The sequence below is a fragment of the Mastigoproctus giganteus genome, chromosome 13 (genome assembly GCF_048544385.1).
Source record: "Mastigoproctus giganteus isolate SK-2022 chromosome 13, ASM4854438v1, whole genome shotgun sequence".
Classification (NCBI taxonomy): domain Eukaryota; kingdom Metazoa; phylum Arthropoda; class Arachnida; order Uropygi; family Thelyphonidae; genus Mastigoproctus; species Mastigoproctus giganteus.
The window spans coordinates 132,368,819-132,386,527 of NC_143587.1; the positions used below are offsets into that span (position 1 = coordinate 132,368,819).

The 17,709-nt window shown below is 34.5% G+C and overlaps 1 protein-coding gene across 1 annotated transcript in view; it reads left to right on the plus strand.

Annotated features, from left to right (window-relative positions):
• The window catches only part of LOC150076445 (voltage-dependent T-type calcium channel subunit alpha-1G-like), a 123,498-nt gene extending 122,327 nt beyond the window's left edge, over positions 1–1,171 (plus strand). Inside the window, exon 34 of the mRNA XM_090387715.1 lies at positions 161–1,171. Within this exon, the coding sequence (XP_090243841.1) occupies positions 161–1,137 (977 nt within the window). The 3' untranslated portion in view covers positions 1,138–1,171. The remainder of the gene's footprint in view (positions 1–160) is intronic.
• Positions 1,172–17,709: the final 16,538 nt, after the last annotated feature.

Consider the following 17,709-nt stretch of genomic DNA (forward strand, 5'->3'; position numbering starts at 1 on the left):
ATATCGAACGGGGATTTGTGCCTGAAGAATAGAATTACTTGGTTAATAATTAACTATTTCTTTGCATGCCTTGAAAATACTTCATATCTACTGTTGTATGCATTTAGTTATTCTTTGATGTGTAGAAACTAATGCCGTACTTTATTGTTTTCTAATATAGGAGACTTGGATATTTCTTCGATTGCTTTGGTCAGCGATGTATCAGACAGTGTATTTGAAGATCCTGAAGATATTTCGCCTTCTACACTTACTCCTGTGGTTGCCTGCACCCCTACTACTCCATCATCACTAATCAATAATGTTAATCTCCGGCGTGCATCTCCTGATGAAATGGAAAGCAAAGTGTCGGTGGCTAACCTTAGTCCGTTGCCTTTTGGGGTAACCTCCGCCTCTTCCTCCACTCTTCAAACTCCTTTGATAGCTCCTAGTGAGGTGTGTGTTGTCGTCAGAGAAAATCCACAAGCAGATGATTCTGATTTGAAAATACCGCCTCCCTGGATTTCCTCGAATTTGTCAATTGTGCAGGCTCCTTCCCTCGAAGCCAGTGAAGAAGGATTACACCCCCTTGAAAGACAATCAGTACGAACAACCCCAATGATAGGCGATACATCGTCCAAAACTAAGTGCGAATGGACGCCTGGTGCTTTAGGTGGGAATCCTGCTTGTTACAGTTTCATGCCTTCCACTTCAGATGGTAAACAAGTAGGTTCGTCTTCATCCGATGGGTCTCCCTGGCATAGCAGAGGACCCCGGGAATTCTCAAGTGAGGAAAAAGACGAGTCAGCTACGTCGTCTCGTTGTTTTCTTCTTCCAAAAAGGAACCCACTTTTACATCAGAGGTGTAGCTTCGATTCCACCTCTTACACTGACTCCGGTGGTGTATCCTCGTCTCCAGCAAAATCGGAGTTCCTTCCCAAAACAGACAAATCAGACTTAGTTGGAAGGGAAGCTTCTTATAGTTCACCATCGCAGTTTGATTCTGACAGTCATCCTTGTGAGGACACTCCACTCATTGTAGGTGGCATCAAAAACAAGCGGCTTATGTTAACTCCTTCTTCAACTTCTCAGTCGGACGTGCCTGAAGATTCAAACAGGGACAAATCATGCACGACAGACTCAACATCGCTAGATTGCTAGCATTAGCCATATTTTAGTATAATTTTATTTTTTCTAGGCAGCGAATCACACATGCGAAATGCCGAGATATGGTAGATTTCGAAAAAAACTTGTTGGATGAACGAAAAACTTGTTGAATTTCTAATAATGATAAGGTTTCTAAAAGTTAACAAGCGTAACAATCTTCTTATTGTAAATGATATTATTCACAATTGAATAATCATCTCCGCTACATGGTCTTTAATACTCAAACGATTCTGTGCTTCTTTCATGGAATATTTGCTACATTTTTGAACACCAATTTTTGCCTCTCTGTGATCAAAACTGTTGAAATTACATAAGTTGGTTTAATGGAAAGTTATCAGCAAATATATACAATATTTTGTAGATGTATTGCATACGGAAAGAGAGTGAGACAATAATATATACAAGGTATTTCATAATTTATGGGCAGTACTTTTAGGATCGGTACTGATCTATTGATGTTTGAATTTTTGAAAAATGGCTTGGACTTTTCAATGATAAAAAATATATATATGAACATGTAGAAAATATGAATAAACATTGCGAGATATACATCTGCCAATTCTTATTTATTATTTTTGTCATTGAAAGCTAAGTAGCTCTTTTTTTAAAATTCAGACAGACATAGCCCCGCAAAATTTCAGAATCATAGGTTTACATAAACTTTTTTTCACCCTTTTCAGATGGATCCTGAAAGTACACGGCTCTAAAATGTTTTAAAAACTATAAATACTCATACAGCTGTTGTGGTAGTGATTTCAACCGAAGTATGAATGAATGGTTTTTAATAAAATTAGACTACCTGACGTGAACAAATTCCGTCCCTTTCTAAGTTTCATAGTGAGTGAACGCACTGCTCTGCTCTAAAGAAAAACAGTTTACCATGGTAAGAGTATTAAAAAAAAGGGCTACTGGAATTATAGATAAACAAAAATCCAAAGTGGGCGGGTTTCTGTTGGAACATTCTGACAACCATGAATATCTTCACTGGAATTTATAACTTACATGGCTGAAGAAACATTAACGAGGTGTAAATAGGCAGGATGGAAACAACCCAGGCAAAGGTCAAGGGTCACTGTATGACACGTAATAGTAGAGGCGTGAAGTAGAAGTTTAACTCTTCCTTTTCGCCTGACAGATCTAAGGAGTTAAATAGAAAGTGTACCTGTTTCGTATTGTCTTATTTTTTTCCAGGATCACAAAAGGTAGGCCAGTAAACCCGAAGATTAAGGGCCTGCTAGTAGAAACTTCCGGTGTAAGATATTCTACTCTCCGTCCATGCCGAGAGGAATGGTCTGTTTGTGAATGGGAGGATTAATTTACTTGCAGAGACCAAAAATAACAAAAATAACATCGGAAAAGACTACCCTTCATTGCTCTTCACCTTCCACATCGACCCACAGAATCTGCCCGATATAGGAGAGGATATAAGGAAGGATTTAATACTTAATTTAATTAAGTTAAGAGACACAAAAAGTGGTGTCTCTTACTGTATCTTAATAATCTGGAATAATCATTTTCAAAACTTACATTCCTAACTGAACAATTTATTTTTGTGAAAAATAACATTAGGAAAGATTCACTTTTTGATATTCGTTCTGTTTAATTAAGTAAATCTAACTAATTTAATTAAGTAAATCTAATTAATTTAATTTAATAAATCATTTAATACTTTCTAATACCCTCGCTCTTCAACTGGAACATTGACAGATACACAATCCGTTCTGATTGGCTTTTTTGTTCTTTCTTCAAACATGAGATCCTTAAATCTTGTCACCAATAAAATGGGAATCAGACCATTTTGCCAGAAAACCAACTTATTCAGCTTTCCATAAAATCATCAAGTGGGAAATTAACCTTCATCAGGTGCCTTACGTAGAGCTACCCCTGGCAGGAACTTCAAATACCACATATTCTGTCTTCGTGGTCCTTTCTTTGACCTCGGTACAACTCACCAAGCAAAACAACCGCATTGTATCTCTTTAAGGAGGTTAACTTTCTCACTGTGACCTGGAACAGACCATCCTTCTCTGCACAAATGATAGCAGAATACTTTCCTTCAGCGATGGACCCCAGCCGGCCCCTAATCCCAACTAGTTCATAACCTTATTCGATGTGCAAAAAGACACTATACCGCCTCCTTAGTTCCGTTTGTAGATCTGCTAGATTTGAAGCGAAGGTGAGGAGAGAAACACCGAATTAATGTGTCATATAATGAACCATGTTCTTTGCCTGTTGTACTCCCTTTATATGTATTCTTTGTTTTAACTTCGTTCATGTATAAGTTCCACAGAGAATAGTTGGCGTAATGCTCCAACAGAAACACATCTGGATTTTTATTTTAAGTTTATAATATGAGTAACCGTTTTGTAAACTCCCTTCACATTAAATTTAACTCAGAGCGAGTGGTGTCTCTTACTGTATCTTAATAATCTGGAATAATCATTTTCAAAACTTACATTCCTAACTGAACAATTTATTTTTGTGAAAAATAACATTAGGAAAGATTCACTTTTTGATATTCGTTCTGTTTTCTTTAAACCTGATGAGTCCCACAGAGTGATAAAGTATTAGCTGCTGATCAAAATAATTATACTCCTGGATACATGCATGGATTAATGTCAAATTGACAAGTCACGATACATCGCTTCACATTTTACTGTGGTCTGACATTTAATGGTAAAATGGTTGAGTCTAACACGTGCTTAACAGTTTAAAAATGCTGAGGCTTTTTTAATATTTTTTGCAATTGTATCTTGGAATAAATAATCTGTTCTTGGCAGAACTGTATAAACAGATTTAAGGAATATTCAGCCCTTACGGTTTTAAGACGTCTATTACTCCGAAGAAAGGGCATTTTCTACACATCAAAGCTATTACATTTTTTACTCTGTAAAGCTATCGAGACATTATTTACCATTAGCTTACTAAGACAGCTTAATGATTAACAATATCTCCATAACTTTGTAGTGTTTTTGACTATATACAAAAAACTGGCTTCCTTTAATTTGTATAAATATAGCTTACGATATTTCGAAACACTATAAACTTAAAATGTTTATCACCAGCAAAACTTTATTAGTAAAATTCTAACTAGACTTCAACAGTGAACGTTTTGAAGCACCGACTATTTTCAAAATCTCCACTTGAAGTAAATAAGAATAGAAACATTAGCAAAACAGGGCTTTGGATAATCTAACTCCATTTTGCTTAGGATCATTATAAAATCTATACTTAAAATAGTACTACATTTTCCACTGATTAGACAGTAGCCTCTTTGTTTTTATTGCTTAAGATTATTCATTCAATTGTTAAATCATCAAAATAGTGGCCTGAAAGTACAACTATCATACAAATTCTATAATGAAATATCTGTGATGTATTTTCTGTTGCTCTTAAACCTGCAACAGTATTCCAGAGAAAAATTTTCCCTCATTACATAGATAGCCACCATCACTCAGTCATAGTTTGAATTGCCTTTAATATTCTGTTACATAAACATTCCATTAATAGAGCTTAACCCACCATAATTCGTTCCCATTAATTTAATATGTACATAATCAAGCTTTTAGCTAATCCTAGGGTGATCAGACGTCCGGGATTTGTTGCAGTTTCCAATGATTTTTCCCAAAAAGTTTCTACTAGGGACGCTTAAACGTCACTGTTTTTAAATAATGGTTCACCCAGCAGTTTCATTTGAATCTTCATTTTCGAACTAGATCTACCATATATTACTTTAAAATATATTCGTATTTTAACTGCTGGAAAAGCTGCCTAATATATGCTCAGGGTGGAATCTGTGTATAGATTTCCCTTCCTTCGATGTCTATAAGCGATCTTAATGATGCAGATTTTGAGTACACTTGCTGCACCATCCTGAATAGCGCCGTGGACAGTGGACAGACAATTTATTTATTTTGGCATCGTGTGGTGTTCCACCACACGATGCCAAAATAATCTTTCTTAAGGAAGTGTAAGCTATTTCTTCTTAACAGAGTTATAGACACATTCAGAACTCGCTTATTACGTTTATACCAAGAGATCGACCGAGTATTAATTTTCGAAGTACTGAAGTTGCTAAATATTGAAAATTGCATAGTGGAGGTCATAGGTTATTACATGCATCAGCCAAGTGAAATAATTAAATTAAAAATAAATTTTGGTCCCTTAAATGCTGGCGAAATTTTAATTGATCACAAATTCATGGAATGATTATGGCTTAAGAGATCTTGTTACAGTTGGCTCCTGACGTTTGTATTTCAAGAGCAAGCCTCGGAAGCTGAAAAAGAAATATCTCGCTTTTTGTTTCCTGTTAAGGCACACAATGAAGATGTTGAAAGGATATTTCAGAAATTCATGAATTCTTATTCAAAATTGTGATAATTGGCCAACCTATGCTCTGCCACAGTAGTATTTTTTGTTTGTTTTTTTCCCAAGAAAATTGTTAGGGCTTTAAAACTCATTTTGGTCCACTTGTGGCTGTCAGCATCTGGTCACCCTAGCAAAGGCAGGTGAAAGTAAATTTTAGGAGAGATCGAACACAATTTATTCCTCCCATGTTCATGTTTGAACCTCACTTGATTCGGCTGGCAAATCTTGCACTTAGTTTTAAAAAAAAGTCATCTTAAGATTTATTATTAAAGCATTCTCTATTTTTAATGTATTTTAATAAATGAACAAGATTATTAACATTTGCCAGTTAATAGGACGCATGCTCTCCTCCTACAACCATTTATCGCCATTAATAACAATTAAAAATCAAATTCATTTTAGATATCTGCTGTATGCTAGGTTTAATCCACCATGTTCAATTTACTAAACGCTAGTAATGATTCTTTCCCAGAAAATTTCAGAAGATAGTTTTGCACAGAAGCCTAATAAATCATAAGCCATATTTTTACGACCTACGAAATAGGTCAAAGGTGAAATTGCAGACTGGTGATCACTGAGAGAAAATACGCTGTTGCCTTTTCCAATATCTGAACGTTGTAGCACGTCTAAAAATAAATTTCATAAACATCGTTCTTGCTGTGGCTAAAATATACAATAAAAACAATGCACAGAGTTTTGTGTGCGTACATATGCATACGCAGAATAAGTATGCAATGACGTATCCGAGTTAAGGCAGTCTGTTATTTTTTTCTTTCTTTCATAAACCCAATTTCCAATCGCTTCTTAATTCATGCTATTTCTTTGTCTTGTTGTAAACCTGTTAACATTTTCTCTGTAAGTTATAAAAATATAAGAAAAATATGCAGATTCTCAGTTAAGTTTATTAGCATCCATTGTACAGTACAAACCAAAATGATAGTCACGTAATTCACTAATAATTTCGGTGGAGGTTGCACAGAGTGACATAATGTAAGTTGGCGTCTTACAGTGTTCATAATTTTTTATGTAATTCGTTATCTTGTGATCAACGATGGGTTTTCTAACAAACGTTAACTGTTATGTCAGATGCGAGTTTATTTTTCTTGCGAGAGTTATATTTAAAAAAATAAATTATTGTTAAATAATATTTGTCTGTTAAAACTCTTTAACTGAATATATAAAATAAATCATTCTCGGCAATTTGGATAGATTTGCTGCCTTGTGTATAAAGACATAGCCATTTGCTCTTTATGATGTAAAATCATGTATATATTGTACGTAGCCATATTACCTGGACTTAGGTAGGACGTTTTCTAGTTCACTCATGCTCCAATTAATGAGCGTGCTGTGTATTTCTCACGTTATCTTATTTTTTGTAACATTATCTAAAGAAAATTGATTATTTTATACTTTTACCTGTCGTCTTCACAAAAATCATAATTATTTTCCTAAACGTTGATACATTTCATATAAACTATTCGTTTCATTGAGTTTTCCCTCCCATCCCAACGTGTTCTTTATAATTAAAAGCCTTCTGATTATTATAATTTCATTGGGATTTATAGAAATTTGAGTACTGATACATGCAGCGTTATTCACTTGATGTATTCCTTAATACGTTTTCGCAATGGCATGCAAATTGCAAACAAAACCTAGTTCCATAATAATTAGTATTAGGTGTTTCTTTTTTTTTCCAAAGACGATACTTCTGCGCACATTTGGCTGTATTTTTATAAACAGAATGAAATTATATTTGTAATTTTGGAAGAATTTGTATTTAGTCTTGCTGGCTTTGATGGCGATTTGCATAATGTTGCTACAATGATAAATTTATTTTATAAACATATTGTGTAAGCAGTTATGACCAGACATAAAAACTGGTGCGCAATAAGAGCAGGGAAGGCAAAGACTTTATTAGATGTGAAAATAATTAAATGCCTTTTTACTATATAATTTATTATCAGGTGAGTTTTAAGAGCATACTCCATTTTAATGCTATTGATTAGTGAAGAAACAGCGTGGATTTTCAATCATTTAATTTATTTTATAATTTTTTTGCCTGTTTTCCTTTAATTTATTCCTGCACGTACACGAAATATCAGATACGACTTCGAAAATTATTAATTATATCAGTTTTGATTTCAGCATTGATCTAAGTGGTAAACTTTATTTAGTATTGCTCAGTATTGCAACTAATGGTAATAGTAATAATAATCGTAATAATAATGATAATAAAATTGTTAAAAAAAAATTACTGAAAGGCCCACCGTATCTATAGTATCATGAATCATTTCAACTCATATATTGACATTGTTCTCATGTATGTTCTGTTGTCACTGTAGAATACGTTTATCATTTGTAAGCTAACAAATAACAGATTATGGAAAATGTTTCTTGGTTTCATTATTTTACAAAACAAGCACTTATTGAATGAAAGTTAAATATGGATGACTATCTTTAGTAAGACAAAATCTTCTGAAAAAAGAGATCGACAAATGGAGGACATGATTATAAGCATGATGTCGATGCTGAGAGCTATTCTGCATTCGTATAATTCTTTTGACAATATTTTTAACAAATTATAAAACGGAATGCACTTCAACCAATAATTAATGTATGGCCTACAGCGAATAAAAAACGCAAGCTTCATCCTGAAATATATTTAGCAACTGGTAACACCCAGTGAGTGTCTGTGTGTAGCTTTTCTTTTCTTTAACAACATCCTGCGTATACCCATAAATGTTTGAAGGAGCCATCCCTTCCTACGAAAATGTGTTCCCTTAGGACGTTTCGCAATCATGCACCCACGCTCTAACAGTAGTAACGTTTATTTTCGAAGTCATCCTGAAGGGCATCTACAGTTGTTGCTCTAAGCTGTCGTTAAAAGCACAAACTGGATCTCCTCTGCAGAAAAATTCAAACGTTTCCTGGAGCAATGTGGGCTTTTTATTTATCTCTTAAACTTATACTCTTACATAGATATTTGCTTTGAAAAGTAGTCCCAGTTCCGATGTGTTACTAAAGAAACAAGAAAACTTACTGGAATGAATACAACCGCAGCATTCACTAAAGAAGGTGCGTTGTAATCTCTCTTTGAAGAATAACTGTTTAAGGTTTAGCTTTATAAATTTATTATTCGGTTATCGCTCAATAAATATTCTGTATGAGAATGAATGGCAAAATAATCCATTCTGAATTGATTCGTCCAACAGATAGCATCATTAAATAAATCAGTACGCCTCCCTCTCTATTCCGTATGATTCACAAATAACACCATGGTAGGGGAAGGCTTAACGAGGGTTTGAATAGGACTGCAAAAAGCATTCATTATTAGTTGGAACAAATCGATATATTGGTCATAAAAGCCGCTTATACTTTTTGAAAGTAGATTAAAATATGACTGCATTAATTTTAGGGTGCAAGACTAAAAACTCCAGAAAACAGTCTTTTCATTCAACTACGACTTATTCCTGAACTTAGAAAATCTTAAAATTTTGGAAGAATTTTAATACCGTAATTCATAAATAAATATTAAACGTAAAAATATGATTCTGGATACTTCAAAATGATACTCCTAAATCCCACCAGTTTTAAATGCATCTTTGTATGCAGTATACAGAGTGTTCACAAGCCTTTACAAAACTCGAACGTTATTATGTCAATAAGGTACATGATACTAACCTGAAACAACTTCCAGGAGATAGAGGATATCCTTGTTTTTATTCACCAACTGGACAATATGCGTCCTGCAATAGATGACAGCCTAATCGCAAAACTGCAATCATCGCGAAACTGAACTTACCAACCCCAAAAAGGCGCAGTGCGTACTTTGGATTAAGGTGCTGGTCCGCCACTGCTGTTATAAGTAAATTTCGAACACAGTTTAAAAATAATCCACCGAGTAGACCTGCCTGCAATGGTACGGAAATTTAACAAAAAGGACGCCTGTTTGTGCAATCATCCCGGACAAGGTGTCGCCAAACAAAAGTCAGTGTGGGCTCAATGGATCGTGTTAGAGGAAATTTCATGCGAAACCCAGAGAAATCCAAACGACGAGCCAGTCATGAGCTTAACATATTAAGGTCAAAAGTATCTAACGTGTTAATTTGTTGTCTATAAAGTAGGGTTGTAGACGCCCTTGTATATGTTATGTATTATTCAATCGTAAGGGCTATTCATATAGCCACCACATTTGACCTTCTGTTAGTCTCCAATCGTGATCATCTATACTCAGTGTACACACTAGGAAGAATTTTTAATGGTGAGATCCTGTTCTTTATAAGAGCATTTGGTTTCAAGAAGACTTCTTAATTTCTCAATTCTTTTTTCACAATCTTTAGAATGATTACGTTTTTGTGAAATCTTCTTGCATTTTATAGGTGATTGTAAATCACAATGGCTTCCATTCATCGTTGACGGTCAAAATCAATGTTCAGTTGGAAAGAACAAAAAATATTCAAGTCAAAAATAATGTATAATTGTAGAGCATTCTTTTAATGTATATAAACCTGGGATATACCCGGGTGTATTTTAATTGTGCCCATTTACCTTTTTTCCCCTTTTCCTTTATTTTTTTCTTCAATTATTACGAGTTTCCACATCTTACTTCATTTTTACGTGTAATTAGTTTTTGTCCAAATAACATAACTGTCGTTGACGAATTTTAATAAAGTCGAAGTGATACTAGAGAAGTATTATTCTCTTCTGTCTTGTTAAGCCAAATACTGTTTTCTTCGATATTTTTAATTCTAATGCGTAGCATATGACAAAAACACTCATCCATATTACTATTAAGCGAAAAGTACACATATCCATTGGAAATTGATCTAAGAATATTGCATCAAAGAAATTCGTGAAGCCTATAACAAGTTGGCAACTGCCAACTTTCATTTATCGACTATCACTTCAATCCACGACCTCCATACAAATAACATACCATCATCGTTGAAAAGGCTTCTACAATGTATCAAGGTAGCCACACGCTGAGGTGATAAGATGATGAATGTGTCCTCAGAGGTGATGTTTACTTTGGAAACAATTTCAAGAGATGGGAACCATTGCCAAGCGTTAAAAACACGAGTTTGACGAAAGCTTCCTGACATCCCTTGAAAGAACCTTGAACACTTAATCTAAATTTTTAGGTGGTGCCATTTCATTTACTTTAACGTTTATGGGCAACAGCCATTATTATTTTAATGACATTTGGGTTTGTCATCATATACGTATATTTATTTTGTCGATAATACTGTGTGTTTTTCCAGGCCGATTTGCACAATTTGTGGGCTGAGAAGCTAAATAACACACAAAGGATCCCCTTATCGTCCAATTTATGGACGAGAATCGAATCCAAGTCTCTCAAAACGTCTGGAAGATGTGGTTATTGTACTCCATTACAAGTAAGCGGTTCATTAATGTAATAGTTTGTTTTTGAGAAACATTTAGAGTACAGACATAATGTAAATCTTCTTGAGTTAAGTTCCCTTTTGACCAAACCGTGTTCAGCAATTATATCCTACTCTTCAATGGACAGACAAAATGTAGGATAAAGCTCTACTAAACAGAGCGCGTCGCATCTCTTTGGTTAGTTTTTATTTCTATTCTTTGGAAAAGAACAGAAACGATGTGAATTTTCAGAAATCATCCGTGATTCATCTTAAATATTAAAAAAATAAACCATTTATATATTGCTATTTTTAGTTTCTAAGATGCCTCACACAGGATATTTCTCACATTCATAACGATTCTGTTGTTATAAATTTTATTTTACGCTATTATATTCTTAATATTTATTATAAATATCCTCTCCCACTGCGATGTAAAGAATCTATTCTCTGCTAATATGTTTCCTAAATGTAACGCGTTCCTTAGCATCCTCTGAGAGACGTACATCACGACATCCATAGACGCATTTACGTTCACTCCTGAAATCCCACACGAGAAATTTTTCATTTTTCTCCACTGAAGCGCATGCTCTCTCTTACATCTCCATCTTCTTAATATTACATCGAAGTAACTTGTAGTCACTTTCGCCAGAATTTAATTGAAAATAAGTTCTTGGCCAAATCTTTAGAGAATATAGTTAACACAATTCCAAGACCCTGACAAAAATATGTTTTCGAATCATATATCTATACAACAAAAGCAGGAATTTTCGCATTCTCTTTCTTTAAAACATTAAAGAGAAAGATTCGTGAGAACCAAACTTATATTTTAAAAATAAGAATTTTATTATCTTAAAATCTTATTCAATTCTGCATCAGACTTCAATTATACTCCTTACCATAAAATATTCTTCTGATCTTTTTCGTGTTTTGCTTCTTCTCAATGACGCAGTCGTAAAGAGACAGCTCTTTTCTAACATGCTGCTCATTACATCCTGAACAAGCTGACAAAGGATCCAAAGGTAAAGCAATGACATTGCACAATCCATATAATTGAGCGCAGTTTTTTTTTAATCTTTCTGACATCCTTGAAGGTTTGTTAAAACTATAAAAAAAATCTCCTTTGTGAAATTTGTTTGTTCCTAACGTGATCATTACGCTAACACGACCCCTTCACAACGAACAGTCACTGTGTGCATTTCCTTGAAATTCCTTTCGGACGAGGTTCAAGTAACCTGTCCGCCCACATGGACTAAGAGACGCCAGGAATGAAAATTTATTTATTTATTTATTTATAGAAACGTGACTGTTGTCGGACGGAGGGGGGAGGGATGGAGAAGGAGTAAACTGTAAGCCGAAAAGAAAATTCGCGAAAGCTAGGGAGGGTTGAGGATAAAGAGTGCTTTGCCAGTTGCAAATGCGAAAAAATAAACTACTTAATGTGCTGGGAAAAAAATTACAATCTGGAATAAGTGCGAAGATAAAATATTCTAATATTTAAAAACCGTTGGCTTAAAAATGTCTTAACAAAAATTATAAACATTTTTAAAGAAAATCGAGTACTGTATATTGTTGTGACTTTTTAAAATGAAATAATGAGCAATTTTATTTAATATTTCGCTACAAAATTGAACTCTGTTTTAACAAAATCCTTTCTATGTTAAGAATCCATATTCAACTTAGAATAAATGATTCTATTGATTTTAGAAGAATTGTGAGGATTGTACCATACTAAAGGAAATGGTTCCAGTAGGCAGCAGAATATGATGCTTAATAGAATGTCTGCAATGTAAATTTCAATCTGATAGAAACCTAAGCTGATTGAATTGAAATCACTATTAGAAATTGAGTTATTTGGACGTTAACATTCGATTTTTGTTTTTGTGAACATGTGGCTTACGTGCGTAAGTGAATATATGAATATTTAGTTGTAATGGTCTCAAATATCAGAGGGAAATCGTAAGAAACACTAGTGGTATAACAAGACAAAACATTCTTTAACTTCGTTTTTCAGTTAAATAGGTGTTTGTTCGGATTACTAATTTGCCTAAACCACTAAGCGACTTGGGTTCAAAGTGTCTTTATATACTTGTCTGCTCAAGTCAAGAAAAGAACATGCCGAGTAAGTGTGCCATCGATAAATAAAGTAACGCTTAAAAGGCTTAATTGTGAGCTCTACAACAAACGAAACCTGACCGAAAAGTTTGGAAACAAAAAAGAAACCAAAGAAAAGGAATTTGCTCAGAAGATAAGCAACTACTTTGGATCATAGCAGTCAACAGAAACAGGCTAAGAAAAACTCACAGCCCGGCGCGGAAACTGATGTGGAGATAACAAACGCTGCAGTTAGCAAGAAGCCAAACAATTCCTTAACTGTCTTTAATAGACAACGAATTCCTTAACCTTTTCTTCAGCGGTAGAAAGTGAGTTACTTTAATGGGTATTTTAATCGCGCCAGAATAGCTCTTCGTGCCGTTCTCTTTGAGCCAAACAAGGTACTGTTAAAACTCGAACAGAATAAGAAGACACTTTCTTGGTACTTAGAAATTTCGGAATATTTGAATGTGACAATGGTGGAGGAATCTTGTTACGTTCAATGCTGAATTAACTGGTTTGGAATCGGTCATGAAAATTTTCTCTGTTTTATTCTCTCAATAATCTCCATCAACTGACTCAAAATGGATTCACTTTATGGCGCTTTCGAACTTGGCTTTAATACCCTAACCTCTGATTATTTTTGGCTGACAGTTATTTTTAATAGGTTTCCCGTTATTGAGCAAGCATAAAATTCAAGCCGGCTATTTATATCTTAAGTTATTCTTTTTCGTTTCTACAATAGTGTGACGCGCTTTAACTCACTTTATCATGATTAAAACTAGTGATAAAGTAGGAAACAACACGAATTCATTTGCACAGAGACATGCGCTGTTTGCAGATGGAGTGTCGTGTTGGCGGGGTTACTTAATGTGGTGGTATTGATTAATAACATTGAATGCCTTGTAGTTCTTGGAAAATTCTTTGAAAAATGAATTATCAGCATCATGGAAATTTTCTCGGTGTTAATTATTCATTTCTCATAAAGATACTATTGTCGAAAACAACAAAAAATACTGGGAATACAGAACGATGGTCTTTCATGGAAGACAAAAGGAGGGAATACAAAATCGCAGCTCTCGGAAATTTCCAATTTATTTATTATTCTTTTGTCTATGGGCGTGTATTCTGGAATGATATGTATGACTAAATCTATGTATCGGCTTGGCTTTGTATGTGGATTTATTGGTTATAATATGAACCAAGACAGCTACCGCTAAGGACAAAAGTATATCTTGTCTGTAAAAACAAGTTTATTTTAAGGCTAGTTGGTTTGTTTGTTTTTCAGATGAAAAATTCAAGTTTATTTGTGGGAAAACTCTCGCCTGAGACAGACAAACTTGAAATTATAACTCTTGTATGAGACACGCAGCGCGAAAATCTGCCATCAAAGATTAACTTCCATCGAGGGATTCGAACCCACGCATTTACCACACAGTGCGAAATAATAACAAGACTAGTTACTTTTTTTTAGCCATGAGGACCCATTTAGGGTTTACGAATACCATAGAAGCAAAGAGAATAGATTTATTGTGTTAGTGGCCTCAACCAAACTAGGCCAATAAATGAAATGGCGTAAATGTATCGTGGTGTATTAGGCTGTATTGTCGTGTTGAATGACTGGCCACTTAGTCAGATGGCAGCAGAATTTCTGACCATGTGGGTCCTATCCCGTGGAGCCCGACTAAGAATATATTATCTAATGTTGCTGTTAAGACGTGCCAATGGCACTCTCTCTCTCTCTCTCTCCCCGTGTGGAAAGAAAGGGAGATATAAAAAAAAAAGAAACAAAACCTGATCATATCGTTAAGGAATGCATGCTGTATTTAACGATCATACTCCATCTCATTATCTTCCATAAATAAATTGACATTTAAAAGTTAATATTCGCATATCAGTCCTCAGTCCGTTTTCTTACGTACTCCATGGCTCTATGATAAAAAGGACACTGCCTGCTTCGTACTGAGTGTAATGGGGACGAATAACTGCTGACAATTTGCACAAGTCATGTGGCAATCACTGATACAGTTGCATCCTTGAAATGTATTCGTCCTTATAACCAACACGTTTCCATAAAACGTTTCCCAAACCGAACACAAAACGTAACTTTTGTTCATTGCTCAAGTTTGTGGGAGATGATCAGATTCGATCTTTACCTCAGTTTCCATTGCCAAATGAAAACGCACTCGTCAACGATTATACATATTTTGACTTTAATGTATAGATAATGTCATATGAAATCTTTCAATTCGAGTGTTGTGTGATTCCTCTTAACTGAATTTAATAAACTGATAAATATTGATGCCTTCCTAGCGTGGTGAATAGCTTCCCTTTTCTCTCACGTTATGTGGAAAAGGGCTTGATTCCCTTTTCTGTCGAAGCAAAGAATTACTTATGGTCTTAATGAGAGCATCTTTTGGGAGTTACTTCATACTTTAACCACTGAAACCGGGTTTTTCATCTCTCAAAATAATGGACCACAGAATTGAAGTCTCATATCCTTAGTAAAACTCGGTAAAAATTCTTATCAACCAAGCCCACGGGTACTGAACATGTGGTTTCATTCTTCTACTCTCATGAGGGAAACTTCCTTTATCGATAAAGAAACTTTTAGTGCATTCAAATCGGTAACAATTCTAGGAAATTTGCTCTACTCGCTTTTTGGAAATGTCAGTTGTTCTTCAAAAATTCCAATTCTCACTCTGCCAATGGCGATGTGTACTTACTGACGTAATACATCTGTTTCTATAGTTTCCAACTAACATGTTCTTGCTGAGAAACGATTGACATTGACTGGCAATGACTAAAATTATACTGGTACCAGCAATAGTTAAAGCTGGTGTCCTGTGCAACCAACTTTAGTTTCTATAGTTACCATCGGAACAATAGTTTTCCGTGACAGTGATTGGCAAATGAAAGGCATTTGATATAGATCGATAGCAACCAGCGTTCTCTAGTTTTTATATGAAACGCACTTTATAAATTGTGGAGAGGTGACTTCACCATCTGCCAATGACCAAATTCTGCGTGACCATGCATTTTTACTATTTTTTATTTTTCACTTGTATCATACTAATGATCAGCTTATACATCATTCTGAGAAATTCAATGTATGACGCTGTCATTTTTCGCAGAAATATGCCATCAAACTAGATTTAATAGGAGACCAACGTATGTAAACTTAAAAAGAAAAACATTATTTTGTATTCTTAATTACTGCATCTCATTTACCAGCAATGAACAGCCCAACAATGATTATAATCATTGTCCTTCCACACCATGTGATTTTCAAAACCTCTCGACCTTTGAAACTTTTATGGCCATTGTTTTCTTGGGGATCTCTTTCCTGGAGCTAAAAAAGCATACAACGGTTACTAGAGCCCATAATTCGACGATAGAATTAAAATAAAGCCATTATCCTTCCTCCCGTCTAGACCTGATTCGAATCCAGGCCTTTTCTATGCACTGTAGAAAAATAGTGATTATAGATACCATGCTACTTCGGGTCTTATCTTTCAAATTTCTTGAATTTTAGGGAGTATATGAAATTATTTGATTTCCTTGTTATTTTAAGGTAACTTTATGCATTTAACGGATAATGAATTTGCAAATACAGTAGATCTTCTTATTATTTACTTGAATTAAGATATTGAAAACAATAATCCAATTGTCTTCGAAATCAGTAATCATTTGTGTATTTTTGGAACTGCTATGTTCATTAACTCTGTTAACTTGCAATTTTAGGATACCTTAATATGTCATTTGTGCAAAAGTAATCTGAAATGAAAGGAACGTTCTGTCTTTACAATTTTTTTCATATTTTTACCACACTTAATTAAACAGACCACAATTATAATTACTTTTCCAGTACGAACTCAAAGTTATTCCTGCTTCTCATTTTATCTTTTAGCAATTTAATGCTACACTTAAACGCTATCGATTTTCTACGATAATTATGACGACAAATTAGTAGAAACGGCCCTTCAATCGAGCGCACTTGTGTCGATTTCCTTCTTAACAACCATTTATTTAGTCTTCTTAGAATTAATTATTGTTAACTGGAACCTCCAGAGAACGAAACCTCTACCTTTATTTCGGATTAAAAAAGAAACCTCAAAAGTGCCCTCTAAAATTTAATTATCAGAAATTCTAACTGAGTAAATTATTTTTATTGGAATAAAATAAAAGGGTGTGGAAGAAATTGTTCCATTTGAGATTTAATGGCACAATTTTAATCTCCAACTGAACAGTCGAGATTGACTGTAAACCTTATGTTACCAAAAGTGCTGGTAACATAATTACCAGTATACACTTTTAGCCATTAGTGTGTGGCAGGGCCCCTTTGGGTTGTTAGTCAAGAAAATAGTTTTCATGGAACGCTTTCCACCAATTTATAAAATTTGTCTGCAGAAATGTTTCTCCATTCCTCTAGGAGAATAGTTTTAAATTGAGAAATTGATGTTGGCCTTTATGATGGGATTACTGCAGTTATCTACTGCCAAATTCTTATGTCATTTCGATTCTTTCCACAGCATTAATTAAATTAAGTTAAGGTCAGGACTCGGAGCTGAGGCCAATCTACCAGTGCCTGATTATTATCGCTAGATAAGTTGGCCAAACGCTGATCTTTATGAAAGGGAACAATTCTGTTGTAAAAGTGCGTCAGAAGTAAGACCAATGTTATTAACAAATGTCAAAATATTACTTCTGTGAACAGTACTGT